General features: G+C 50.5%; 1 protein-coding gene across 1 annotated transcript in view; it reads left to right on the top strand.

Annotated features, from left to right (window-relative positions):
* The window catches only part of Spsb4 (splA/ryanodine receptor domain and SOCS box containing 4), a 63,310-nt gene that overhangs the window by 13,527 nt on the left and 22,094 nt on the right, over positions 1–27,689 (top strand). Inside the window, exon 2 of the mRNA XM_055629780.1 lies at positions 2,759–3,605. Within this exon, the coding sequence (XP_055485755.1) occupies positions 2,912–3,605 (694 nt within the window). The 5' untranslated portion in view covers positions 2,759–2,911. The remainder of the gene's footprint in view (positions 1–2,758; positions 3,606–27,689) is intronic.

Raw genomic sequence — 27,689 nt, 5'->3', positions numbered from 1 at the left:
GGAGTTATCTTCTTGGGGCAGAGTCTTCCAAATAAATGATACTCTTCACACTTTTGAGTCAATTCCTAAGATGCTCTCAAGGCATCTTGATTGTCCTGATGTCCTTTTGTGATTTCTCTAATCCAGTGGTTCTTAATTTGTTGGTCACGACCCCCATTGTGGTCAAATGACCTTTCACCGGGGTGGAATATCAGATATCCTGCATTTCAGATACTTACACTACAGGTCGTAACAGTAGCAAACTTACAGTTACAGGGTAGCAACGAGAATAATCTTGTGGTTGGGGGTCACCACAACATGAGGAAGTGTATCAAAGGGTCGCAGCCTTAGGAAGGTTGAGAACCGCTGCTCTAATTTCTTTTGAGGTCACATTTTTATGGTGTCAGTATTTGTTATTTTTCTCATTGCCGTGGCAACCCTGACAAGAGCACCTTCAGGAAGGAAGAGGTATCTTTCAGCTTGCTACAGTTCAGCTCTGTGGAGAGAGCCCAATGGCAGGACCGTGAGGCAGGTGGCCACAGTGCAGCCATGGTGAGATGAACGAGAGATGAATGCTGGCTCAGCTCACCTTCTTTTCGTTCAGTCCAGGGCCCCAGCTCATAAGATGGGGCTGCCTACATTACTGTGGGACTCCCTCCCCAAGCCAGCTCCAAAGCTCCCCTCCCCCCTTCCAGCAAAACCAGAGGTCAGTCTCCTAGGTGATTCTACATCTTGCCAAGTTGACAATCAGTGTTAACCGTTGCGGGGTTTTTTTTTTTTTTTTTTTTTTTTTTCCCCTGTGGACAAACTTGAAGTGTTTGCATCTTCCCAGAACTCACTGTAAATACGGCTGAAAGATACAAACTTCACCACAGCCTGGACACTGGGCTGTCTGAGACTCTCTCTCTCTCCCAAATTAATTCATTATTCACCTTTAAATTCAGCCTGTGTGAAGTCTCAGGACAAGGACAAAATGCACGCAGCTTCTTTGCCAGAGAGTAACACAAATGGCCTTGGTTCAGTTCCCATGAGGCATTGCTTCTACCTGGAACTGGATGAGATGTCTGGGCTGTTGGTTGGCATTCCTGTCAGTATCCTGGTCTCCTGTGGTCTCCTGAGAATCACCCATTAAGCTCTGCCTAACAGCCTTGTAGGATGTCTCTAGCTGGCTTCTCCAAACTTTTCTGAATTCTTCCTACAAAGAATTCTCTACCACGTGGTCAGGCATAGTCACAGCACAAGCTGGGTCCCAGGATCAGTTTTCTGTGTTTGTCAGTCTTGTGTGCTATGACAGAATGCCTGAGACAATGACCTGAGGTAGAAAGTATTTCTCCTCCTTGCGACTGCAGAGGTTTCCGATCATCATGGGAAAGACGGCACGCCTCAGCCCAGCAACTTACATTGTGACGGTGGTGGCCGGGAAGGGGGTGGGGAAGAGAGTATTCCACAGTGGGCAGCTTTCTCTTTTCCTCCATTTATTCTGTCTGGATTGCCAGCCCGTGGAACTGCGCTGCCCACATTTAGAGTGAGCATTCCCACCTTTGACTCTGGAAATGTCCTGGAAGATACACCTAGAGGCGAGTTGCATTGATCTCATAGGTGCTTCTTAAGTTGACGATGAAGACTAGCCATCACCAGTAGGAAGTCACAGATAGGCAGGACAGAGCTTGACGGCATCCTGTCTCCTTGTTTGTATCGGGGGAAGTTGTCCTGAGCCGAACAACTCTCAGGCTAGGGAAGAGGAAGGCACACACCTGTCCTCTGCCAGCTTCGGGAGTTAAGTGGGTAAAACTCAGCCTTTCTTTTCCCCTTACTTCGGGCCATCTAAGCACCCCAAGCTCTATGGAGTCTGGCTGACCTTCCTTTGGCCAGTTCCTCCCCCTCCTGAAAAATTGCCATCTTGCATTAAGGGATGCTCACTGGGATAAATGTTATCAATGATGTTTATATACCTTGGGAAAACACTGGTGTATCCAAGGGAAGTAATTCCCCGTGGGGTGCCCGGAGAACAAAGCCAAGAGGACACCTGCCTCCAGAGCCCTAGAGCTGAGCTTTTATTGTATCATCTTCACATACTGCCTGGAGGGAGGTGCTTTACCCAAACTTACAGAGGAGGAAAGTGGAGTCCAAGAGAGGCTCAAAACAAGGAGGCATTTGTAACAGTGCTTTCTGGCTCCACAGTTTGAAATGCCCAGTTCTCTCTTCCTCTTGCTTTGCCATTTTCCCCAAGGCGACAATACGGGAAAAGATGTTAGCATCCTTGTCCCTGAGTGACCCTGCTGGACACTTGCTCTGTATCTTGCTTCTCAAACCTGGTTGCATTTTTAAGATTTTTTTTTTTAAGCTCAAGACAACTGGAGCTCCAAACCATGAGCCACACCCTAAGTGTGTATGGGCCGGTGTCTCAACGCTCCCATTTCTTGGGGGTTCATTTTCTTATTGCAACAGTGATTACCAGTGGTTGCTCTGGGGACAAGAATAGACTCTTGAGAGCAGAGGACCTTGGTTTGACTGTTGCTTCAGTCATTTATTACCCGAGAGACTGGTTAATCACTGGCCTCCGTAAGATTTAGCTGAACGGGGAAACCTTAATCATGGAGGACAGTGTCTGCCATATCTCATCTACTTGGAAGGCACAAGATATGAAGTATCATTAATTATTATGCACATTAATTAGCATATTCGCCACAGGGCGTACCCAGGCCTGGGCATAAATGAAGGGATGAGTAGCTGGCTGTTGATGCTTCTATCACAACCTGTGTTCTTTGCTTCTTTCCAGGAGCTTGGGCCCCTGTCACAGCCCAGCAGAGGCTGTGGAGGCCAGCCATCCGGAAGCCTGGTTCTCAGCCCCGGGATCCATCCCTGGCTACCGGGAGCGGAGGCTCCCGCAAGGTAGCCGTGGCCAGCAGCGGTCCCCTCCCCACAGTGAGCCATGGGTCAGAAGCTCTCTGGGAGCCTCAAGTCTGTGGAGGTGCGGGAGCCAGCACTTCGGCCGGCCAAGCGGGAGCTCCGAGGCTCAGAGCTTGGGCGGCCGGCGAGGCTAGACCAGCTGCTGGACATGCCTGCTGCGGGCCTGGCAGTGCAGCTGCGACACGCGTGGAACCCTGAGGACCGTTCACTCAATGTCTTCGTCAAGGATGACGACCGCCTCACCTTCCACCGGCATCCGGTGGCCCAGAGCACAGATGGCATCCGCGGCAAGGTGGGCCACGCCCGGGGTCTGCACGCATGGCAAATCCACTGGCCCGCTAGGCAGCGGGGTACCCACGCTGTGGTGGGCGTGGCCACGGCCCGTGCCCCTTTACACTCGGTGGGTTACACCGCGCTGGTGGGCAGTGACTCCGAGTCGTGGGGCTGGGACCTGGGTCGCAGTCGCCTTTACCACGACGGCAAGAACCGGCCTGGGGTGGCGTATCCTGCCTTCCTGGGACCAGATGAGGCCTTTGCGCTGCCGGATTCCTTATTGGTCGTGCTGGACATGGACGAAGGCACGCTCAGCTTCATCGTGGACGGCCAGTACCTAGGTGTGGCCTTCCGTGGCCTCAAGGGCAAGAAACTGTACCCGGTGGTGAGTGCCGTGTGGGGCCACTGCGAAGTCACCATGCGCTACATCAATGGCCTTGACCGTAAGTGTGCTAGACTAGGTGGTGAGGGGTGCAGAGGCGTCCTGGCCCGGGAGAGGTGGGGATAGGGGAATCCTAGCAGAGGTCAGGGTTTTGCATTCTGACTTCTGTGAGGGCTTGGCAGTTTGGGAGTTGGGCCTCAGTTCTCCCATCTGGGAATGGCATGGTGGTCATAATCCAGCTAGGGTGCTCAGAAGGTTCACACAGGGTAAGAACAGGAACTGCACTTGATAATGGCTGTGAGTGCTGAAGAGTCTCATGAAATGACCCCACCTGGTCACAGCCGGAGATTGTCACCATTGCCTAGTCCCTGGTTTAGGGTCCAGCTATCAAACAAGAAGTAGTGTTAACAACTGTCATTTATGGCCACCTGCTGTATGCGGGTCTGAACAGCCAAATCCCCGCTCCTTCTGGCAGCTGCCAAAGGAGGCAAACTGCTTCTCACCTCCAGCTGGCTGTAGGCCCCGGGCTGTGGAATTCTGCCATTTCCCCCAGACAACCAGAACTCTAGATGGTGTGAACTGTCCCAGCAGCTGCAAAAGACTGTGTGGTTGAGGTCAAGCCCCTGGGCGGGCTGCTGGTTTCACCCCAGCGACATAAGGTCCTTTGTTATTCAAGATGCACAACCTATGAGACAGCTTAAAAGTAACAGCGGAGGAACAGCAGCCGCCGGGAAAGGCTCACCTGGCTACATGGCTCACTCACACATACGGGAGGCTGTAGAACCTCCAGGAAGTGGAGCCTTGTAGGAGGAAGAGGATGGCTGGCAGGATGGATCTCAAGTGTTTATAGCCTGGCTTCACTCCCTCTCTCTGCTTCCTGACCTCAGTGGCCAGCTGCCTCCCACTCCTGCTGTTTGTTATGCTTTCCTTGTCATGGGGACAATATCCCTTCTTTTACCTAGCTCCGAGATGAGCCCACCCTCAGGTTTTTGGTCGCAGTAGTGAGAAACATCCAGTCTGATGTACCAGTTTAGCAGCACCTAACTGCACAGTTTCTCCCACAGGCCTACCAAAATTCACAAGGCGAGCACTTGCAACCCCAATGCCAGGCTTCATTTTAAATGAGAGATATAATTGCCAGGCAGGGTAGCTGATTCCAGACCTCTAGAGAGAGGGAGAGACAGACAGACAGAAAACAACCAAGCAAATAAACAAAAAAACCCTGAAGCACAGAGCTCCAGAGCCATAAGGAGGGACCCCTAGGTCTGCTGGCCTCTCAGACCCAACCATTTTTCCCATGTTCCCTTCTTCAGTTGGGAGCCCAAGAGTAGCACTCCAGAAAAGGAGCCACAGGCGAGGTTTTGACTCATGTAAAATTTGTGTTTGTTTGAGCAAAAGGTGAGCGGAAGGTTTTCAAGGGTGGCTGGAGCTCCCAACACTGGTATAATTGGCAGCATCTTTAGTGGTATTTGTTTCTGTGGTTGCTGGGCTAAGATAAATGGTGGGATGGTGCTCCATTTTCTGTGTAACTGCAAAACCCTGGAGCAGATGAGCCTGCCCTGAGCAGGGCGATTCTGTCACTCCAGTGCCTTGTGGGAAATGCCTGGCATCCTCTTAGACAGACATGGTGAGACAGACCCTAGGGGCAGGGAAGCAATGGCATCCATGAACGCTCTTCTCCAGCTGGGAAGTTTACTGCTGGAATTAATTTGGGCTTGCACCAAAGCTCTGGAGGGAGTGCCTTGCACAGTAGCGCTGTGTCTCTGGAGAGTCACTCTGATTCCCTGAGCTCCACTTTACTCATCTGTAAAATGGAACATCAGATCCCTTTCTTGGTTTGAAGTTTGGCATCGGTGTGGTAGCCAGAATTAAATGGGTGACACTGGCAGCCTGAAAGAAAAAAGAAAAGGAAAAAAAAAAAAAAAAAGAACCCTTCCTTTTGTTTATTGACCCACTTCAATCTATTGCTTGGTCTTCAACAACAAACGCAGACACTACCATTCTGTCCCTCTGGTTCCCTTGTGGCTGTTAGAGTCAGAATTCTTCTGCACTGTTGAAGGAGGCTGAGTGGGAAGGGTAGTTCTGTTTTATGCGCTTTGACCTCACTTTGACCTCACTTTGACCATCCTTTGGAGGATTTCATCTTCCTTCCAGTGGCTAGGGTCTTTGTTGGCTTGGCAGGATCTGGAACGGGATTCAGGAGGAGAGTAGGGCCAGGGACTGTGATGGTGGACCAATGTCACGATGCAAACCTGTGGCATCTCCCATTTTATGACGGGGTCAGTTTGTGTGAGATGGTGCTAGCCAATTCTCCAGACAAGAGTGGCATTCCCTACCATGGGCAGAGGTATGACAGCAGAGATGGGAAGCTCATGACTATGAGCCCTGACTAGGTGATAGGACATAGCTCCATATGGTGGAGCCCCAAGGCTGGATGGTGATTGGAAAAGGGCTATGTGGTGTATGTAAAGGATGACCTGGGACAAATTCTACCGTGGCTCTCAGGGAGGGAAATAGTTAAACCCCAAGAGGCCCAGGGTAGGATAGGTGGCCCAAGGTGAAGACCTGTGGGTTGAAAGAATTTGTTGATTGTGGACATGGTCACGTGGCTGGGATTGGGGAACTGGAATGAAAGCCTAATTGGAAATAAAAGAGTTGCCCCTTGGGGTTATTTCCCTGAAAGGTCTCCTTCCCCAAAGCCTCAATGTCTCCCCTTCAGCGTGGAGTAATCCGGCACCCTGGTGTAAGCAGACAGCCAATAGTTTGAGCCCTTCGCTGCAGTTAAGCAGCTGATCTGAGGGAGGCTCTGGGGGTCATGAATGGAATACAAAGAGTGGCCTTTGTCAAGCATTTTCCTCTAATGCAATGGAAGTTGTTAATGGATAACTCTTCTTCAAGTCATGATTTTTTATGACTGTAAAAGCAAGCCTTAAAAGGTCTTACCACACTGAACTTTGAAGCACGTGTTTGAGAGGACAAGAGCTCCTGGCATTGCAATTTTTCTCTTGCAAATGCATGATGCCCTGAAACCTCTTATGGGTAGAATTGTTCTTTCGCTGCACTGTGAAGTGATATGATTTAGCATCTGGGAGTTTACTGAAAAGACCCGCAGGATGCCCAAGGGTCTGCCACTGAGAAGTGTGTAGCTGGGATGTACGTAGCCAAAGCCAAGCACGTGATCGGGCTGTCTCCGTTGTCTAGAGCCAGCCCAGTAATAGCAATGATAATACTAGCTAGAAGTAGCTCACCCTGCTGGACTCATCCTCTAGGCCCCTTATAAAATTAATCATCAAAATTCTCTTTAAGCTCATATATGGCTCATCATCTTTTATTCACCCTCAGGAAATTGAGGTGCAGAGAGCTTAAACATGTTGCTCAAAATCATACAGCTCATAGCTGAGGGACCTGGATGCGGGCTGAGGCATCGTGGGAGATGCTTGCGCAGACCCCAGCAGACAAGGCAGGGGGAGACAGTTCAGGAGCATCAGCTCCACCCGACTGCATATCCCTGTGAGGTGAACTTAGCTGAGACCCCTGCCACTGTCTCTGTTGCTTTTTCTCCTTCCATGGCTTCCTCCCCGGCCCTCCGGTGAACTCTGCGGAGTGCACTGAAAAGCTAGAATGGATGCAGAATGTGGCTGCGTTGTCATGGAAGACGCTCATCTCTGGGGTAGCCTGGCCTTGTGGTGTGCTCCAGCTACTGCCTGGAATTGCTTCCTGGCCTGAAGCCCCCTCTTTCCACATGCTGGCGGCTGAGTGCTAACAGAAGAGCATCATCTTTGAGTTCCTTGTGAATGGCATGCGAGTGACACAGATGGAGGAGAGGAGTCTGGGATAGAGGCCAACAGCCTTGGGACCTCATCAGCTTTGATATAGGGGCACTAATGGTTCTATTAGTCAGAGGGACCCACAGTCTGTGCCTTAGGCTAAACATTTTACTTGGGTGTTTGGTTTGTGCTGGCTTGGGGGTGTTCTGCACAGAGGGCTCTTTGGTGCCCAGGACAGACTTTTGGGTGGAGAGTGGAAATACAGGTATGGTGTCTTGGGACTCACTGGCTGTGACAGCCAGTCCACCTCCACCAAGAAGAAAAAGCTGCATTTCCAGATGTCATTCCTAGATGGTTTAATCGACTTGCCAACAAGTATTTATTGGTGCAACCCATGTAGCAGAGGAGGCCAGCAGCCAGCCAGAGCTTCTGGTATTGATGGGGGCCGGTTTCCCACAGGATTACTGCAAGGACAGCCTCCCCTGGTCAGCTTGTGGTCCTGCTCCGTGCTGAGCCCACCGCCTTCCTGCTCAGCACTCCAAGTCTTATGTGGGCAGTGAGGTCCTCCCAGCTTCCCCGAGGACCGGATGTGGCTCCTCCACCAAGGTCCGTGTCTGACCTCCCTATCCTCCATCAGTATGTGACCCCATCTCACTGCCAATCAGAGACCCTGCCTCTGCAGTTAGACCCTAGGCTGCACTCAGTGGGTTTGCTCTCTTTGCTCGCTCGAGTGACAGAGAAGTATGACCAGGGAGACATTTGTGGCAAGTGGGGAAAGTCAGGAATTAATGCACGGATGTTTCCTTTCGATAGGCAAAGGCAGGGGTTGGGTCATAGCTGTCGACAGTACGCACAGTTGTACACTGGAGCGCCCTCGCCGCGTTCTCCAGTCCCTGGCCCCCTCTCATTCTTGCCACGAGCCACCATCAGCAGTTTCTTGTGCGTCCTTCCAGAAATATTTACGACAGGGAATTTTTAGATCACACCGTAAGCAGAGCTCTGTGTCATGTCTCCCTCGCCCGCCTTAATGGATCTTGGTAATTGTTTAAGGATCGGTTATGGCCTCATTTCTTATTAACAGTTGCATGTATTTTCATAGTATGGTTGTCTCATAATGTAATTATTCAGGTCTCTGTTTCTGCACAGGCAGGCAATTTCCTGTAAGAATCAACTTTTAATCTTCATTTGAGTTGCATTGATTCCCTCTTCCCTCGCCTTAACACCCTCAGAGCCTCAGTTTCCCCTTCTGTGCAGTGGGGTTGTTAGAAGAGCATGCCACGTGCTGTAGAAGCGATGCAAAAGTGAAGTCTTGCCCGGCACATGGGTGGCCCACGGCAGATGTCCCCATGGGAAGTGTCATCACACTTTGGCATTTCCCAGCATTCCACTGAGCTCATCTCCGGCACCCAGTGAACACAGTGGATGATTTGGTTTCTAATCGGCTGTACAGCAGAGTCACGTGACTTTGATGCTAAGAAGGCTATAGACACCCTATCGCACTGAGATTTTCACAGCTGTCCAGTCCAACCAATCTGAATGCAGGATATACATCGACACCGTAAGAACCTGGTGCCCGCCCCCCATGGAACAGACCGTAATCTGTATGTTTTGGGGTGGTGCTGTTGCTGTAGGGAGATGGCTCTGAAATGGAAACTGCATCTCTTCCAGCCTTCTTGTCTACTCCTCCTCATAGCACCCCATGGAATTGCGCACAGTAGGTGCTCCGTAGTGGGAACTACATCTTGATCTTCAGAGCTCCCTCTCTCACAGCTCTCGGGCAACAGACCGCATAGCAGGTGCACAGGAAACGCCCATGAATGCGTTGGCCTCTCACTACCTGAGTAGCTTGTCTTTTTTCCTTCACAGCAAGGACTGAGCCACAAGTTGGCCTGAGTGGAAGGAGCTGCCTGCAAGCACCGCCCCCCCTCTTACAATCTGACCCATGCGTGACCCATCCCCAATTCCCATTGTGTGTGTTCCATAGCACATCTGGCCCCCACATACAGACCAGCTGGGGGCTGTGTGATAGGCCAGGCTGAGCCATTCAGGACCCTGGCATTCAGAAACTGGGCCCCTACCTTTTATTCTCCACAAAAGGAGCAGATTTTCAGCTAAGAAAGAGCCTTACTCAGTGGCCACAGCCCTGCTTTGAGGGAATCTCTACATTTAACAGTCATGAACCGTCCCACACAGCCCTTCCTTCACCAAGAGCTTTGGCATGTAGATGCCAGTATCTGAAATCAGATATGGGCAGGACTGATGTCATTCTAAATGTCACTCTGGGCTAATATGGTCTGGAGGTAGGGCTGGCCTCAGGATCCTCTGGAACTGTGGGGTCTGAGTCCCTCTACCTAGCTGTCACCTGAAAAAGTCATTTTAAGTCTGAACTCAGTTTGTTCATCTGAGAGAGAGAAATTTGTTCTGCTGTAGGGTGTCAGAATCACGGATGATGTATCAAAAGTGAACCTGTCTAGTTCCAGGCACATAGTAAGGACTCACAAAATACTAGACGCAAAACTGCTAATTCTGCTTATTAGTGTTCCGTGGATCGGGAAAGTCACTGTGGACAATAGCTGTCAGTAAACTTTGTTTATTCTGAAATCAGAAGGATTTCATACAAGGGACCATGCTGGCATTGGAAGGTTTTGGAATAGATGGTGGAAATTGCACCAGAAGTTCAGAGGCCATTTGTGATTTTTGTCACCGATGAGTTGGGTATGTTCAGCCTTCTCCAGGAGCCGTCTCAAAGGTTTCCCTGTGAGTGTCCCATTCAAGTGTTTCTCTGACAGGCATAGCTAGTGGTATGACTTGCCTGGTAAGCATGTGCTTAACAAGGACTTGCACACAAGTGGCACCACGCCTGCCGTGGCCTGTGTGTGTGCCAGTCAGGAGGACGTGGTGGGTGGACAGCCCAGCTACTGTTGGACGTCTGTGGTGGAAAACAGAGGAGGCGAAGCATTAGGGTGGGAAGCCATGAGTTCCCGCAGCCAATTGGTAACCACATTGCACAGGCAGTTGTAGAATGGTCCGGAGAACTGGCAGGACTTGCCAAGGTCACCTACCAATGAGCAGCAGAGCCAGAATCAAAACCCAGGCTCCAAAGCCTTTGAAGATGTTCCTGGCGAGAAATGAGATTGTGACTCACCAGTGTGGTTCATGGCTGTCCTGGAAAGCTGCTGGTATTCGATGCAGGATACGGGAGGTTGGGATGCCAAGGTCAGAGAGGAGAGGAAGGGCCGAGAGGTCTTTTGGGGGAGGCCTTTGGCACAGAGGAAGGGATAAGACCCGCATCTCTCCTTTCCTGCTCTTTAACACACACACACACACACACACACACACACACACACATACACAGAGAGAGAGAGAGAGAGAGAGAGAGAGAGAGAGAGAGCCTTGCTGTAGGTCTGTGGAGGCCCAAGATTCTGTATTTCTTACAAACTCTGGGCTCATGCCAGTGACGCCGAATGTTGAAGGTATGGAAAAGAGGAGGAGTTCTCACCACCACATTGTTCCCCAGAAAGCCCTACCACCCACCTACCCCTTCCTTGCCAGGTGATCCTACACCAGGCTAGTGTACAATTCCTCCATAATTGGAAATCACATTCTTGCCCATGACAGCAAAGCCTGGTACTTCCCATTCTGCCTGTACCCATTGTCTCTCCTTCCAGGGCAGGTCCTGGGCCTTGTTCCAGTGGGGCCTCAGCATCTTCCCTCCGCCTTGTGCTCCCTTCCCCATCTGCCACACGGAAAATCCACGTGGTTAAGACAGAGTTGCTGTGAGATGATTGGGAGAGGATTACAAATCAAACTGCTTAGCTCCCCCAGCACATCCAGGGCTGCTCGGGGCCCTCTGCTTGGCGTCTCACCGAACCTCCATAAATGCCTCCTTCTTATCCATGGACCTGTTTTGCACATGGGACGTTGGAGGCTTGGATATGAAAAGCCAACTCGTGGAGGCTGTCTAGTACTTAACCTCTAATTCACAGACTAGAACACCGAGGGTCATCTCCAGTTTTCTGTGGTGACAGCTAGGCCATGGCTGTAATGAAGATGCTGAAGTTGGCGTTAGCAGCTTGCACTGCCACCAGACCTGTGGACTTTTAAACCTAGTCAGTCCCACTGCACCATTTCTCAGCTCATCCCACGGCCCTGGTAACCATTCTGGATGTGTGGGGGGGAGCGTATACCAGGAAAGCAATGAATGAGCAAGCATATTTACAGGGGCTGCTTCAGTAAGTAGAGAGAGCTCTAGCCTGTAAGGCTGGTGGCAGCATTTCTTTGCCTTCCATCAGGGAGCCAGCTGATTTGCCCTGTCTTGTCCTTTGGTTAAGACAAGGGGGTGGTTAGGGTGAGTTACAGTCTGGCCCAGACACTAATAAGGCTGCTGTCGGAGGCCTTCCATAATTCAAGGGAAGGCTGTGCCGTGTAATGGCCTTCTTCTTCAGATCTTCCGGGACTCGGAGCCTCCTTAATGATTTATTTGCCTAGGATGAAATTAAGCCAAGACAGCGTGAGCTTGGAAAATACTGCCTCGCTGGCTCTCCCAGTTCATCCTATTTGGAGACCACCTTCTATAAATAGAGCTGTGAGAACCCTGCTTCGTGACCTGCCTGCTGGGAGCCCTGACAGGCAAGGGCTGCCCCACCATGGGCCCCTGAGACCACACCTGGCCAGCATGTGGTCCCCCATCTCCCGCTTACCAAGCCTAGCACCCCACTGGGTTTCGCTGGGAAAAGAGATACTAACAAAAAAGACTTATCTCTGTCCCAGCTTCAGTGTCCTTTCAGGACGTGCTTTAAAATATTTTATTTTTATATGTGTGTTTCACCTGCATGTATGCCTATGGACCCTTTGCATGTCTAGTGCTTACGGAGTTCAGAAGACCACATCTGATCCCCTGGAACTGGAGTTACAGAGGATTGTGAGGTGATAGGTCCCCGGCAAAAGCAACAAATGCTAACCAGTGTGCCGTCTCTCCTGAACCCAGGACATGCTTTTAAGTCGCTCCATTTGGATCCAGACCGAGTTTCAGAACTTGTTGAAGCCTACCACCACCACCAAACAAACAAACAAAAAAATCATTTCACCGGGCTGCCCCAGGGCAGAAGCCGATTTGCTTCCGGTGCTTGGTGAGGTAGGTGACAGTCCTCTGCCTGAGGCTTGGGCCTTGCTAGCCAGGCTACGTGGGTGGCTGCCCGCAGAGTCAAAGGCTAGATAACTTAGGCCATGTGCTAAGAGTCAGATGGGATGTTTATGTCAAGGCTTCTTTGGAAATCTAGAATCCAGAAGAGCCCTGTTCTAAATTTACACCGGTCGTGCCCCGCACACGGCTGCTAACTTGATATGTGTGCAAAGACAGGGCCTGGGCAGTCATTGCTGCCCAGTGGCTTAGCACCTGATCTGTGTGCTGGTGGCTCTACTGACACCAGCCAGAGCAGGGCTGGCCCAGTGAGCAGGGTAGGCCTGGTTTCTACTGCTGTCCAGCCTGCACTCAAGAGTAGGGGCAGTTTTGTTATTGTTTTTAGCTCTGTGTGACTTTTTTCTCTATTACCCGCTACACGGCCAGCTTTGGGAACACTGTGATGACAGTTTGTGCAAGAAACGGACTGAACCGCACTTAATGCATAAGTAAAGTGCGTGTTTATGACCAATCTGGATGTTGATACGTATGATTAAGAGAAGAGAGTGGGACTGGGACAGCTGACAACTGTGAGCAAGGAGCTCCTTGGGGAGAGGGACTAAGAGGAACCCAGACGATGAGGTCGGGGAGGCGAGGTGGGAGTAGCTCACCGGAGATGAGCCTGTTGCCAGCATCACCGGACACTCTGGGAAGTGGGTGCCATGAGGCTCAGGGCTCAACACTTCTAGTGCACTGTTTGAATAGAAGGTATTCTGAACCTCATTGGAGAACAGAACCTTCCTTCTCCCTTCCGCTGACGCTTGCCTCCTGTGGTGAGGCTGTTGAAGAGGCACCTTGGTCAAAGTGCTTAGGATCCGTTTTACCCACAGGTTGGTTGAGGCATCAATGGCTGAGAGCCTGCTCAGGGTTATAGTGAATCTCAGAGCAGATCTGAGATGCCGCTGATTGTCCTTTCACTTTGCTACTGCTCCGAGCAAAATTCAGGCTTTTTGTTTTAGCAGAGCTCATTAGGTTTGCTCAGAACCATCTGGAAGTCCAGCCCACAGAAGCCTCTGTAGAATGAGGATCCCCAGTGTGAGTGTAAGCCAGGACTTGTCTCTGGCTAGGTGTGTGCGTTTTAGTTTTTCCTGTGGGGCATGGTGGGCGGGTGATGCAGGGCATCGAGCCTAGCCCATTGCCTAGGCATAAGCCAGCGCTGTCTCCCATGCTTCTAATTCTTTGCATTCATGGAGAGGCCCCAGGAAGGGTGCCAATTCAAGGTTCTGTTAAGCACGCTCTTCCTATACTTTATGTCTCCCAAGATGAGAGAGCCCCAACGATAGCCTGAATGTCTTTCATCTCAAACTACCCTGGGTGAAATTGGTGGATTGAGGACTTCTATTTCCTTTTTGGCTGACACAGGCAACCTTGCTTGACTGCTGAAGATACTGAGCCAAAATGAATTTTTCAGATGTATGAAAATTCAAATGTGTTCTTGAGTTGAACTAACTTGACATCGTGAGTCTGTGCTGGATATGGAAGAAGAAGAAGTGGAGTAGGTCCCCAGAAAACATCCAGGATTGGGAGCCAGGAAACTGGACAGCCGGTTCCAGCTAGGGCACAGACAGTTTCTCTGTCTGTGCCTTGGTTTCCCCATCAAAGGAAAGAAGTTTGGACAGGATAACCTCAAGGGTCTCAGCCATTCTGTTATTTCTGATGTTCATGGTCTGCATCATCTGTCTTGTTTGATAAATCCTTTTCGTGCTTGTGCTCTTGGATAAGGTGACCACAGGTGGCTTCTACTGTTAAACAAAGTAGGCCTTCAGTACCTTGACTGAGCTGCCCACATTCAGATGTCCTCCAACATGCATAGATAATATTAGACAGTGGAGATGTGGGCCATTCCTACCACCCAGGAAATGAGGCTCAAGACTCTGGGGACAGTTGGAGACTCACCGGCAGAGCAAGAGTATGGTTTCCGTCGGGACTACTAGGCACAGGGTGGACTTTAGGCATATTCACATGAGTTCTTTCAGGGCTCAGGAGCCAGCCAAGGAGGGTTGGGACTAAGGATCTTGTTCATTTGGGACAGGGAATATACTAGGTGGGGAGGAGGATGACAAGAATGCCAGGAATTCCAAGGCACCCTGGGGGAGTGAGCTCCCTCACCCCCCTGCAATGTAGCCAAGTTGGGCTTGTCATCAGCTCACCTAGCTCTGTAATTTCCTCAACTCCATTAAGCCCACCGAGCATCTTGTCTTTGTAGGTGGGATGTGAACAGTAAGCATGATGGGTTCTGGGGCTAAAGTAAATGAGACTGCAAGAGTCCTGTGTACATGGGTAGGTCACCACACAGCACGATACTTCATTCTGTGATCACACACACACACACACACACACACACACACGCCTCTCTGCAACTATAGGGTTCTATGGTTTCCGTCTTGATTTTTCACTAGGGCTAAATTTGGAAAAGGGATCAAGTACATTCCTCCTTTGTCCCCACAGCCCTGAACACCCAGCAGCCTCCTAAAGCCCATGCTGTCCCACCGTAACAGATGGCGCTGCTGGCTGCCACTCAGGGAGGCATGTTACCTTTCTTCTTCCCCTCTGACCCCGTGGCCTTTCAGCCTCCCATTCATGCTTGAAAGTTGCTGAACGCTTTCCTTGTCTGCGACACATTTGAGCATCTGGCTGGGTCTGGTTGTCATTTTCTAAACCCATGGCTCATCTCAGCTCTGATCACCCAACCCGGCCATGTATAAACAAATCCAGGGCAGAGGGCAGAGGTCAGAGCTGGGCCTTGCCAGCATTTCCCCCAGGGAGGTCTTGGCGGAACGCAGCCTGGACTCAGGTTTCACTGCAGCCCTCCCCAGGCTGAGGTAGACCTTTGCATCTGCTTTTCTTAGGTGGGAGGTGGCATTTCTTCTTGATTTGTTGAAGCACTGGCTATTCTACGGCCGTGGACTGAGTTTATTGCTCAGGTCTAGAGCTGGTTTTCCTCAAGTCCCTGCCATAGAGAGAAAGTCTTAACTCTTGCCAAGGATACTGGAGGTATAGGTAAGTCAGAGGGACCAGCCAGTGACCACTGTGTCCTGTTAACTCCGGGTTCAGCATGTTAACCTGCCATTTCATGGACAAGAACACAGGCCATGAGGTGCTAGCTCCTCTCCAATCAGAGCCGACATTTGGGTTCTGGCCTGTCTGACCCTGTGCTTTGGGCTATGAGTCTTCCTTACCCAGTATCCTCCACAGCAGCCATCTCTGCTTTGACCTCAGTAATCAGAGCTTCTCCGGATTTAGCTTTAAGGCTGGGTTTAGATGACCTGTGTGTCCAGAGCTAGGCTTGGGACACTGGATCTCTCTGGACAACGGATTTCCTGAATTATTTTTGCACATCCAGGGAGCTCAAGAGGTGCATGGCCTCCCAAGGCTGGCCTTAGAGGCCCATGAGGACTTCTGTTTTTCTCCATGCATCCTACTCTCCCATCCCAGAACACCCTGAGAGTGGTCCTCATGGTTCCTGGACATGTCCAGCAGGGTACAGCCTTTAGCAACTCCTGCCCTGAAAAGGCTATAGCTAGGGGTGGAGGCCATTTCCTAAGCTCTGCCTCTTCCTCCAAGAAGACCCTGGGAGATGGGTGTTGTAAGTGGTCTCTCTCACCAGGGCACTTCCCTAACTCTTCTGTAACAAGAGTGGGGCCTCCCAGACCCCCTCCTACCTGGCCTCAACTCTTGCTGTTTCTCCACTCCTTGCCTGTATGTCACCCCATTTCTCCATCTGTTCAAAACTGTCCTCCCTCGAGGCTCTTAAATGATAGCATAATGTTGAAAACCCTCTTTCATGACCCAGTCCATAGTATCTGGCTGCTGGAACACATTTGCAGTTGATACAGGGGGTCTGACACTCCTCGTGGGACTGGGCCATAGCTCATATCCCTCTGCAATGAGTCTTTTGAGGCCCTGCAGGGCATAGGAAAGTTCTGCAGCCGGGCAGGAAGCCTGGGCCGGGCATCCAGCTCTGCTAGCACAAGCTGTAGAACTCAGCCATTGGGTAACATCTGTCAAATCCAGCAGTCTCGGCCGAGAGGCTGAGCCATTCTGAGGGAGAGACCAAGTGCTGCCACCTAGAACCCATGTGGCTTGCTCCTCCCCAGTGGCAGCACCAGAGCCGACTCAGGTAGCCCCACAGTGAAATTCTTGTTGGCTTTTCCAATCCCATGTTTTGTTTGCTTGCTTGCCCTGTTCTGTACTGAAAAGAGCTAGAAACTGGGCTCAAAAGCAGGTGGTTGCTCAGCTCAGAGCTTATGTCTCCCCCACCCCACCCCACCCCCTACTCCACAGTACCTTCTTTTCCCCTCCCCCTTCCCTTTTAAAGCTCTCTCCACATGCCCCTCATGTCACCTAGGTGGCTGCCCCGGCCTATAAATCAAAACGGTCCCTGGAGACCTTTGACCCAAACCAGATGGCAATCCTTTAAGCTGAGTTCAGCAGCCCACAGTGCTGGCCAACCGCCCCCCCCCCCCCTTGCCCTGGGCTTGGGGCTCCTGTAGGCAGCTGCCCTGTCAATCACCGCTGGCAGCTGGGGGCTGTGACCACTCTTTTAGGTTCTCCGGGGCATTGTGGATATGCTTCATTAAGTCATACAAAGATCTCCCGAGGGTCTGCAATGTGTGCTTTCTGTGCCGTAGTCAGTGGCCTGGCTCATTGCCCAAACCGGCATGGCCCGTGTTCAGCCCACCCTCCTCTTCCTGGAAGCCCTCCTTGACCACACACCCTCCCTGGTCCCTTTGGGTGTGCCTTCACCTGTGCTTCATTCTTTCTATAAACGTTTACTTTCTACTTTCTGCCAGGGCGCTGGAGAGGGCCGGGCAGTGTTCTTGTTTCTAGGACTCCCACAGAAAGCCACACGTCAGATAACCGTAGGAATGGGGCTGGGGTTACCTGGGGACCAGAGCACGTGGGAACTCTGAAGGTGTACCACAGCCTTTGACTCCAGGGCAGCTTTTCTGGGGTCAGCTGGGTCTTGTTTTATTTTGTGATAGGATCCAAACCTATGTCCCAGGCTACCCTAGAACTCACAGCAGCCCTCACACCTCATCTTCCTCAGTGCAGTCGTTACAGGGGTGACCACTGTATCTGAAGGAGGTGGGCTGGGTGGACAGTTGGATCTGCCAAGGAAATGGAGCCTTCTGAGAGCAGGAACAGCAGGTGGGGGTTGGAGGGGGCACAGGTCCAGGGGAGGGAGCTTGGTGGAGCTCAGGATCAGCTAGTTGGGAAACCGCTGGAAGCACGTCATACTCCGGGAGTTTTAAAGGGTGCCGGTGGATATCGAGTCTGGTTGCCTGTGACCCAAACCGCTAATAGGTAGGTTTAAACAAAACTGGATGTTTGTTTTTCTTTCATGTAAGAGAAGTCTGGAGGCAGGCAGTCTCTAGCCACCTGCTTAGACTAACTGGGCGCTGGTTCTGGCCGTGTCTGTGGCTGGGGCGGGGCAGGACACTTTTGTACTTACAACCCTAAATGATAGGCTTTTCTTTAGAAGCAAAAGTTTGGTTCTGCTCAGTGAGCAGGAAAATGGAAGTGACCCCAGAGCTGAGATTTAAAGCTGTGCTGTCTGCTAGGTGAAAAAAATCCAGGCCTACATTGGAGTTGGGGCGGGGGAAGCTGAACCTGCTTTCTGCTGTGGGGCACGCATGGCCCAGTGGTGTCCTGGACCCAAACCCCTCCCCAAGGCCTGTCCTGGAAATGGAGGCAGAGGTCTCTCACACTCACATGGCCTGGCTTGTGAGTAGTGCTGGCTTTCAGGAAAGCTGCCATCAGGCCACTGTGGGACACAGAAGATCACAGAGTGGCGGGTACCACAGGAGCATACAGCATGGGGAATGCTGCCACCAGGCTGTGTAGGAACCCCCTTCTCTATCGGGTGCGCCCCAAAACTCTGGTGGATGCCTTCCTTGGCAGACCACACCAGGCCCTGGGTCCTAACAACACAACCGAGCCAGGTGTGGTGGGACATGCCCGTCATTCCAACACTCAGGAGACTGAGGCAGTAGGGAACAAGATGGGTGGTAACAAGTTCCAGTCTGAAAATGACAACCGCAGCAATAAGTATATGCCAAAATAAGATCAGTGATAATATAGGAAGATATTATTGTAAACGTTATTGAAAAATGTATGAATGTATTCCAAAAATGTATTTTGGAATTTTCCACTGAATATTTTTACACAAAGGGGACACGACTGAAGAACAAAATCTTGAGTAAGGGTCAAACAGTTTAGCCAAGGTTATCTCTGGCAGCAATATGAAAGTTGACTTTTTCCTGCTTTTTTTTTCCATGCCTTTTTCTCCTTTTGTGTGTGTATGCCTGTGTCCGTGTATTTACATGTAAGGGGAAGCTTAATGGCTGAGCCTTCTTCCCAGGCCCTCTAAATGCTCTTAATGCTTTCCAAATCCATGTGTACGAAAGAATGTAAAGACAAGGAGTCTTTACATGTCTCCAGCATGCTGTGTGCCCACAGCACAGCCCTCCCTCTTTTGGATGCAGCCCTTCTGTGCCCTCCATCTTCTGCAGACAGTGCCCAGCCATCCAGGTGAAGCCTGGATTTGTAGAAGTTAACTCTGTGTTCCCCCAGCCCAGGACACAAGGGACCTTGTACGGCCGCTCCGAGAAGCATTCTGCATCAGAGCTAGAAAGCCTGCTGCCCACTGTGGGCCAGCTCATTCATCAACCCCACACCCCTACCTTTCTTGCCCCTCCCTTCTTCCTCCTCTCAACAGCTCAGTTTTATTTCCAAAGGTCCCTTCCCAAAATTGACTTTCCCCACATCTTTGTTGAGGTGATCCGGACTAAGGTTGGCCTCATGGAACAGTTTCCCATGGAGCTGCAGCGGCAGTCCCCATATACGTGCTTGGTATTCAGGGCACATACAGGGCTGAACTCACCCATTGGCAGCTTGCTTCTTGGTGGCTGAGACTCTGTGGAAGGGGTTTGGGAGGCTGGTGCTCAGGCCTTTCTGACAACATCAGCCTCCCATGGTTGAGACCAGCCCAGCTAGAGGGTGCCCTTCAAGGGAGGGAAGTGTGAGGAACCCCTGTCCCTTCTGACAGGTCAGTATCTCTGGCCCCAGCACTGATCACGTTTCTCCCACTTTATGAAGGCTGGACTTTTATGAAGTCCCCCAGTTCGCAGATCTGGTCCAACCCACATATGCCCAGCAAAACAGTTCAGAAGGACACCAGGTGCCATAGACCTCAGAAAGGGGATACCCAAAGGATAGAAGGCCTGGAGGGAGCAGAGGTGGTGACATCCTATCCATCCTGTCAAGTGGGACAGAGTTGAGGGGAGCCTGGGCCGGCTGGAGGATGAGGTAACCCCAGAAAGCAGAGTCTAGGGTAGGACCCAGGTGACTCTGAGCAGATCTGGAGGCTCCTTTTCCTGTCATTTCCTGGATCACAGTGACATCACCTTCCTTTTCCCAGTGCTGGAAATGGAGGGATGGAACTCACACCCTAGGCAGGAGATCTGCCACCAAGCCAGGCCACAACCTCCCCGACACCCCAGCCCTGTAGTGAAGTCTCAGCAGATATCTTGGCTGCGCACCCGTGGCTGTCAGCAGCCACAGGGTCAGGAGCCAGATGAGGGATAGAGGCGTTTGGGCCAGGCTTTACCTTATTTTCTGGGGGGAATTTGTCAAAAGCTTGTTATCTTTGAAAAACCAATTTTCAGGGATTTCACAGGAATCAGTCCAGAATCTGTGGGTGTTGACAGCTCTGCTGTTAATCTGCTCTGTGACCTTGGGAGAGTCCCTTCAGGGCCTGTGGTGGGATCAGTCTTGCTGCTTACAGAGCCACAGGCTGGTCAGAGCAGGCCCCGTGTGGATGTGCGTGGTACTGACCATTGTACCTGCCTCCCTGCTGAGCGCTTCTGATTGAAGAAGCTGAGCAGGAATCCCTCCCAAATCCCCACCACCCAGTTCCATTGAGCGACTGGGCTTTACCCATTTGTTTGTTTGCCATTTTGATTTTATAAACTTTTTTATATATTAAAAAAAATGCAAATAAAATAAACAGCACATACCAAAATTAACCAGACCCATGTCTTTACATCTCAGTGAACCTCTATACAGTTAGAGTAGGCATTCTGAAGCCTTGGAGCGTCTTCACGATTTCACTATCGATTATGTTCTTACACACTTAATTCATCATGCAAACAAAAAATCCATGACAGAATAAGAACTACCTGTCCAATACCTACACTTGCTGTTTGCTCATCCCTTCATATTTAGCCTTCCTTGTTCTCCTTTATACGTGTTATGATGTACTGACACCACATTTGCTTACATTCCTACATGTAACTTTCATTGCATGTAGAAATGTAATATAATTTTCATTATCCATCCATCAATTGCTGGACAACTAAGGTGATCTCAGTTCTTTGCTTTAGTGAATAAATCAACAATAAACATGGAAGTTCAAATACCTGTATGGTAGGGTAGAACGTTCCCGGGGTATACGCCCAGGAGTGAATTAGCTGGGACGGATGATAGTTCTATTTCAATTTTTCAAAAGTCTCCAAACTGATTTCCACAACGGCTGTATTACTTTTTAACCCCCACCCGCAGAGAACTCCTTTCTCTCCACATAGTCTCCAGCGTTTGTTGTCAGATTTGCTGATGATAGCCATCTGACTGGGGCATCTCAAAGTAGTTGTAGTTTGCATGTCCCTGATGGCTATGGATACTGAGTACTTGTAAAAACAGTTATTGGCCATTTGGGTTTCTGTTTGTTTGTTTGATTTTTGTTTTTGAAAACTGTCTATTCAGCTCACTTGCCCATTTGTTGATTGGCAGTTTTATTTCCTTTGTGTTTAGTGTCTGCAGTTCTTTGTGATTTGTCAATATCAACCCCTCATCTGATGTGAAGCTGGTAGAGATTTTCTCTCATCCTGTGGGCTGTCTGTTATGCACTGCTGATAGTTTCCTAAGCTTTGCAGGAACTTTATTTTCATGTGCTCTCTCTGTTTATTACTCAGAGCTAGTTGCTAGGCTGTTGGTGTTCTTGCCCACCCCTGTATCTTAAAGGGTACCCCCTATGTTTTCTAAGTTTCAGTGTTTGCAGGTTTAAATTAAGATCTTTTCTGTTCTGAATTTATTTTTGCACAGGGTAAAGATGTAGATCTAATTTCACTCTTGTGCAGGTAGAAATGCAGTTTTTCCAGAATCATCGTTGAATAGGGTATCTTTTCTCCAGAGTACGTGTTTGCCTTCTTTGTCAAAAGTTAAGTGAGCATAGCTTTGTTTGCTATTGTATTCTATTCTTGCATAATGTATTCTGTTCCATTGGTCTACTTTTATGTCAGTACCAAGGTATCTTTATCACTAAAGCTCTATAATATAATCTGATGTTGGGCCTTGTAACACCTCCAGCAATGTTCCTACTCCTTAGGCTTGCTTTGGCTATTCCCAGTCTTTTGTGTGTGTGCATTTTTTTTTCACAAATTCCTGTATTGTTTTATCTAAATTGGTAAAATATGACATTGTAATTTTGATAGGTATTGCATTCATTCTGTAAGTTAAGATGGTGTTAATGCCTGCTTGTTCTGCAGAAGTTATCTGGGCACTTTCTGTGTGCCAAGGACTAGGACAGGCACAGAGGATACAGACCAGCAGGAACAACACAGCTACAACTGCCTGTCCTCACAGAGCTTCCATGGTGCTGGTGGAGATAGGCAGCCAGTAAACACACAACAAAACTTTAGCTGATGATGAGCATCATAGACAGAAGGTAGGGAAAGGAATAGAGTGTCGGGGGCTGTTGGAGCTGACAATTTTAAGTACGTGGGTAAGGAAGGGCCCTGACTGAGAAAGTATCACCTGAGCAAAGAACCCACATTGAAGAGAGGAAACAAATCATATGATTGTCTCAGGAAGAGGCCATCATGGCAGAAGGAGCTACAAGTGCAAAGTATCTAAGGCCTGTGAGCTAGGTGGGGAAGAGATAATGGATGGAGCCAGAGAAGACCCAGACACAGAGATGGGTAGGTCAAGTGTAGTGTCCAAATGGGGTGAAAGGTCTCCACAAACTCTTGGGAGGAGAAATGACATATATTTCCAGGTGTGTGTATGTATGTGTGTGTATCGCTTTAACTGTCTTATAAATATATGGTACAGGATCATTGTGGAAGCAGGGAGGCCAGCTCAGAGGCTGCCGTCACACAGTGAGAGCCGTGGGCCGGTGGGTGGTGGTGCGCACCTTTAAATCCCAGCACTCAGGAGGCAGACACAAGTGGATGGCTAGCCTGGTCTACAGAGTGAGTTCTAGAACAGCCAAGGCTACACAGAGAAACCCTGGCTCAAAAAACAAAACAGAAGAATTACGGTGGTTGGTCAAGAGACTGAGGGAAATGACCCGATACTGGATTTGATATGACAGTGGGGCCACAGGATTGGCAGCGGTGAGAGAATCAAGGTTGACCACAAGACTTGGTCCAAGCAAGCCACGCTGTAGAGTTGCACTGGGGAACTGCACGCTGGGGCGGGCGTTGGAGCATGCACATGTAAGGGTCAAGAGGCAATCAGGCATCCCAAAGGCAGCTGTGTACATACAGGGCCCGTCTAAGAGGCTTCATAGCTCTACTGACATTCCCAGTAGGTAAGAGGGAAGCTGCTGAAGAGATCAGGCCCCAGGACTGAGCCACTGGGCATGGTGATGCTTAAAACTCAAACCTCAGTTTCTTCTGCAGAACAGACACAGGCCCCAGCCTCAGCTCCTCAGTGTCACTGTGACTCTGCAACTGTGCATGTTGAAGGTTTCCATGATGCTTGGAGCTGAGTGCCGTGAACGAACTTCCCTGCTCACGAGAAGAATTTCTATCTTAAAAGCACGATGCCTCTTACGTCAGCTTTGCGGCTTTGAAAACCCCACTTAGTAAGATGTAACAGTGTCAGTGAGGTGCCTAGGGTCAGAGCGACAGAGGGAGGAGGTACAGGGTGTCCACTCTGGTAGTAGCAGCCGGAACTCCCGCCCCTCTGGTCCCTGCACTGCCTGTTGGCACTGACCTATGGCTCTAGTGAAGGATAACAGGTGCCACTTAGCAGCAAAAAGTAGATTTGAACTCTGCCTAGTTATGTCCAATGGTAATACCTAACTGTAGGTGGCACAGGAGCCAGCGTCATTCTCCATGGCTGAGGGATGGCCTGGGACTCCTGGAGAGGATGACAGAGCAGAGTGACTTCCGCATCACTTCCATCTCCCAAAGCAGGCCCCACCCACACTGCTGCTCTTCCAGTCCACGAGCACCAAACATTAAGGACCATGAACCTGGGAATTCTTGGGGGAGCGAGGGCTAGCAGCATGGGGTTAGGTGAAGCCTGGGAATATTCGGGAAGCTGAATATTAGTTTTGAACTAGTTGGAACTCGGTTCAAACCTCAATGGTCCCTTCTCCCCTGGTCAGGGACCCAGTACAAGTTACTGCGTTTCGTTTCTATGTACTTCGGCACCCTCTTATGCTAGTGCCAGGGTGGCACTGGGTTCTTTTGCGTGGCGTGAGAACTGGAAGTGACACCTGTAAAGTGGGTGACAGAACCTGATAAATGGTAGATAGCCCCAGCGCCATCAGTATTAGCATTCGTAGCAAGGGAAAGAGATACTTGCAGGGAGAAATCAGCCTGAGTTCTGCCATAGCCTTTTTTTTCTTCACTCAACCTGTCTGTTATTTTGTACCGGTGTCAGATGACCAGTCAAGGAAAACTGGTCAGAATGTGCTACATGGAAATCTTCATTAGTGACAGAGGCAGTGTCTCTGAGCATCGCTTTATGAGTAGAGGCGCAAACCTGAACCCGGGCTGTCCCGTCAGTTGACATGATGTATATACGCATTACCCCTCCCAACCCAGAGCCCAAGCCTGGGTTGCTGAGCCTGGACCAAATGATTATCTCCTCTTTCTGGTCACAGTGCTGTCCTGTGCCTCAGTTTCCTTTCTGGGCGGTAGAGGTGAACAGGACCACTACTCTGGGGTGGCTGGCAGAGGTGCAAGCAGAATTTAGCAGGCAACTGGCAGGTGGCCTATCTATCCTGGGTCTGCCCAGCTCTTGGCTGGAAGCTGGTTGTGTTCTCTATACGTCCATAGCAGTGCCTGGCACAGCCTTACCACCTGGGAGCAGTGGACACGGTCACCCTTAGAGGCTGGCACCTCTTCCTCCTTGACTGTCATGGGCGGCCCCTGTTCTGTTACTACCCCGCCTTGACTGTGAGCCTTGTTGCGCTGCCCCTGTGATCTCCCGGCACTGGGTAAGCAGAGCAAGCGTGTGGCAAGCTGTTGAATACGAACTTGGCTGAATCCATCTCTGTGCCGGCTCCCGCCATCTCCCAGGGGGAGTCGGTCCTGTTCAGGGGATGGCTGGCCAGCAGAAGACTGCTGCTGGAAGACAGTTCTTGAGAGGGCCTTGATGAAGACAGGTTTTAGCTTGTGTTTCTTACAAGATCTTTTTGACGTTTAATTACCCTCAGAGCCCTGTAAGGAAAGGCTTTTAGGAGAAACCATTTGATTGTACTCCAGGAGGAAGCTAGTTACCTGCCAGGCTGAGATGTTGGCTAATTGTGGCCCTTTCATCCTTGGGGTCCTGATGCTGACTCACAGTCCCCCCCACCCCCCGCCCAGTGGCCAGACTCCAGCACATACTTCTAGGCCTAGGGTTTTCAGGGTTTTCTCTTATCGCTGATTATCCCTGAGAGCAGACATTGCTCACTGTCAGGGTTAACCCAGGAACGCCCCAGCTCCCACCCCCTGGGGCATCACTCTGAGTGGTTTTTGGCCCAGTCCTTGCACTCATTGCCTGAGCCAGCTTAAGATCTATCTTAGTGTCCTTGCTTAGGCTTGTCTTTCTGCCTTCATATGAGGCCCTGTTGTTCTACAGAAAATATGGGACTTTTGAAGGGTTTCACCAGGGCTTGGGAAGACGAGGAAGTGTGTAGTCACAGGGGAGGGGTAGTATGGAGCCGAGGCCTAGCCTGCTAGCATAGGATTCTATCCCCTTGGGAGGCTGCGCTACATGTCTGATTTTTGAGGCAGGGGAAGAGGCTAGGGCAGATAGGAGGCAGGGTGAGGAACTAGGCCGATTGGGCCAGGGCCAGGATGGAGGTCTGAGAGAGCCAGGATGAGGAACAAGGCCTGTTGAAGGATGGAGCAGAGACCCTCCCTGGGCCACCTTGGGGCACATGTGTGATGTGAGTCATGAGGATGCCACCAGACCTGCACTGCACCCTGGGAGGGAGTCTTCACGCTGGCATGTTCGGGAAGGGATTTCCGGGCTGCTCTGAGGGGGAAAATGTGAGACTGTAAGCTCCTCAGCAGCTGTGTCCTCTGTATTGTTTGGGCCACTGCCTGGAATGCCATGGCTACGGTGAACACAAACGTACGATGTATGAGCCTGGCCCTGAGCGCCCACCTGCTGCCTGCCCCCAACTCCAGGAGGCTGTGTTGGCTCCTGTCGGTTCTGTTGCCAGGCGGAACAGACCCCGGGAGGGTAGCTGCTTGTCTCTGCATGTGGTGGTGGATGAACAGCTCTGGGGCCTCCCCAAGTTTCCTGAGAGCAGCTAGGACCTGGAAAGCAAGGGAGAGTCTTAGGAAGTCACCGGAGCAGGGAGGCCGAAACTGGCCCCGAGGACAGAGAGCCACTCTTCCACACTGAGGGAGAAAGCAGGATATGCATGTGACCTTAGTGTAAATCTGAGGTCCACTTGGTTGAAAGCCAGACTGCTTTCAGACTGCTCTCACACTGCTGAGAGCCAGCCTGGCCTGCAGTCTGCACTGGAAACCCCTAACGGAGTTTTAACTAGGACCAGGTTCAGACTTCCTAGAAGTTGGAGACCACTCGGTTTCTGATTCTATGTCCCTTGTCATCCGTGTCTATTCTAGTTCGTGCTGGATTCATATGTTGAAGCCCTAATAATCCAGCATCTCAAAAAGTGACCTTACTTAAAAGTGAAGTCATTGCAGTTGAATGCTGAGTTAAGATGAGGTCACTTGGGTGGACCTTAATCTCTGTGACTGATGTCATTAGGGGATGGGGAAACTTGGACAAACATGTGGATTACATGTGAACGTGAGGGCAGGGGCCAGACAGAGACCAGCGCTTGATCACACCTCACACATTTCGTGACAGCATAATGACTGTGTTAGGATACAGAAAGCTGCTCACAGTGGGTGTGAGCTCCACGTATCCAGTCACGTGGAGTCGTGCTGAACTGCCCGACGTAAGCTCTTTGGGGGTAGATAATTACATTAAATGTATATTCGTTTCAGCTTCGCAGCGTTCCCTCTGTAGCTGGGAACCCATCAATTCTCCCCGGGTCTCACTGCGTTTTAAGGTCCTGGGAAAGTGTGTCGCTTAGGGCTCGCGTCTATATGAAGTGGCTCATGGCTAACGTGGGCAGCTGAATGTACCCACCCCACCGATCTTCCCATGTCTGCTTCTCCCACGCTTACTTAGCCTTTTGTCTTCTGTAAATGGCTTCTCAACTCACGACCCTGAAGTTCCATGTCTCTTTGTTGCAGCTTCCCTTAATGTCCGTGATGGTGACACAGGCTACCTGCAGGGGTCTTTCTATCAAAGCTCTGGGCTCCTGTGTGAGCCAGTGTCCTTCTCTCCTCAGCCTTGGCCTCTGCTGACTCTGGGACCCAACACGCAAAGGTCTCCACTTTCACTGCTGTTCTACTCTTAACTAGCCTGGGGACAGAAGGGACTGAACTATAGACAAGACTAGACTAGCACCCTAGACTCTAGTCCCAAAACCTCAGGAATGATGCTCCTCTGGCTGACACGGTTTTTTCACCAAAAGCTCAGGCACCCCAGGTTCTTGTCCTTTCTTCCCTCTGACTTTTTTCCCCGCTTGCGTACTGAAAACAGATTGACTTCACCTGTCACATGACAGACAGTGGGGTTCTGCTGCTTGTCCATAGGTGACATGATTGACTTCCCTCTGTCACATGAGGGGATGGTAGGTTCAGGTGCCTCCACCTGGGAGGAAGGCCCAGACAAGGTGCTGGCACATGGCTAGCTCCACAGAGCAGGTCAGTAAGCTTCCGATGAAGTAACAAAAACGATCACATTCAATAATTAAAATAACACTATGAGAAAAAAAAAAAACAACCCACAGTACCTAAGTGTATAATGCAAAATTCAAGAAATAAGCTATTTGTAAGTTCTGAATTGCAACCCATTCTAAACAGTGTGATGAAGTCTCACACTGTCC

Source organism: Psammomys obesus, unplaced genomic scaffold (assembly GCF_907164565.1).
Source record: "Psammomys obesus unplaced genomic scaffold, mPsaObe1.curated_primary_1811, whole genome shotgun sequence".
Lineage (NCBI taxonomy): Eukaryota > Metazoa > Chordata > Mammalia > Rodentia > Muridae > Psammomys > Psammomys obesus.
Note: the sequence above shows the minus strand (reverse complement) of the source record. Positions and strands in the feature narration are given on the sequence as shown.